Below are 1,607 nucleotides of genomic sequence, written 5' to 3'. Positions count from 1 at the left end.
TGTGTGTGTGTGTGTGTGTGTGTGTGTGTGTGTGTGTATGAGATACGAGTTTATATAAAATACACTGTATAGTATATGCAATGCAATTGTTTAACATTTGCAGATATAGATTGTTCCTCGGGCAATTTACGCAAGATTTAAATATCCATTTATTGTTACGTGCAAACTTTTTCTTGACGCATGGAAGTACCGATTAAAAATAATCGATATTTACGTCTTTTTATAATTTTTATTATATACTCTATAACAATTCCTTCATTGTATAAGAAGTAGTATTCTTTTCCTCCCGTGTCAAGACCCGCGTTCAAAGGTGCATCAATGACGCAATTGGTTTTCCACTTGATAATTATTAGACGATTTAATCCGACATTTAATCTATAATCCAGGCGTCGTACGGTACTTGAGCAAAAAGGTTCTCGACAAAACTCGACATCACTTGTACCAGCTTCCTTCTTAGATCCGGTTTCATTTCTTTCAACAATTCTTGACTGTTTGTATTGATGAAAAGATTGAGTGCCGCCACTAAAAAGTAATATTAGAATAAAAAATTCAAGACTAAAAAAATTACTATTATATTTAAAATGAATTTTTTAAATAAATTAATGAAAAAATATTCATTGGCATTTATTAGACACATACTTAATTCTTTTTTTAAATTAATTTATATTAAAACTTTAAATACGAAGTGCCTTACCGTCCCAAGTGTTAAGATGTGTTAAGATGTGTTAAGATCCAATCATATTAATTTATATTAACCTAATCTTTTAATTCAATTTTTAAATAAATTTTTTATTTATCCTGAGATATATTATTACTTTGTTGTATAATATTATTACACTGTTAAGATTATAATTTTATTCTTTTTAAAAACATGAAATATAAAAGAAACAATCTAAAAATTATTATACAGAAATTAGAACTTACGTAATATGCTGTTAGTGTTGAGCACGTTTTCAACTCCCATTTTGATATCCTTTACGCTGAAGTCCATTTTCAGTTGTTGCAATCTGAGATAACGACGGCCCTCATATAAAAATGGTTTTGCTCTAATAAAGACCTTAGCCCTGACGTCCTCTAGAAGAAAAAATGAAAAACTTAAAATTATATAAAAAAAACGTAATGAATAAAATAAAAGATATCATTAAACTCTAATAAATTTGCATAAATTACGTTGTGCTTTTAATAATAATTGTTGAGACTATGCCTTTAGATCTGATTGTAATGCTGTTACGAGCGAGACGCACCGTAATATGTAAAGTAATAAAAAGATTCGACAACTGTTTTCGGACTACTTTATTCAATGATGATACACGCAAGACTACACTTATAGTCGGAGATGTGTTATTCACAACTTACGAGAATAGACTAACTCGAACAGGACTAGAAAGATCTTCACTGTGATAAAAAAGGTAGAGATTCCGATAAATTTTAACCAATAACGTGACATTTTCGAATACCAAAAATATATGTGACGAAGATGAAAGAAATTGAGATATGTGATTGTCGATGATTCATGAATCCATTTAGAGATGAGAAGATATCTATAAGATTGAATATTCGAGACAGGTTTTAAGAGTAGATAAAAAAAAGAACTAAAAATGATAGGT

At 29.1% G+C, this 1,607-nt stretch overlaps 1 protein-coding gene across 1 annotated transcript in view; it reads right to left on the bottom strand.

Moving 5' to 3' along the window:
* Positions 1-286: 286 nt before the first annotated feature.
* LOC108747892 (protein takeout-like) overlaps positions 287-1,607 on the bottom strand; it is a 7,572-nt gene continuing 6,251 nt past the window's right edge. Inside the window, exons 3-4 of the mRNA XM_018485781.1 lie at positions 925-1,074; positions 287-522 (exon numbers count right to left, since the gene is read on the bottom strand). Of these exons, the coding sequence (XP_018341283.1) occupies positions 371-522; positions 925-1,074 (302 nt within the window). The 3' untranslated portion in view covers positions 287-370. The remainder of the gene's footprint in view (positions 523-924; positions 1,075-1,607) is intronic.

The sequence above is a fragment of the Trachymyrmex septentrionalis genome, unplaced genomic scaffold, assembly GCF_001594115.1.
Source record: "Trachymyrmex septentrionalis isolate Tsep2-gDNA-1 unplaced genomic scaffold, Tsep1.0 scaffold202, whole genome shotgun sequence".
In the NCBI taxonomy this organism is placed as follows: Eukaryota; Metazoa; Arthropoda; class Insecta; order Hymenoptera; family Formicidae; genus Trachymyrmex; species Trachymyrmex septentrionalis.
Note: the sequence above shows the minus strand (reverse complement) of the source record. Positions and strands in the feature narration are given on the sequence as shown.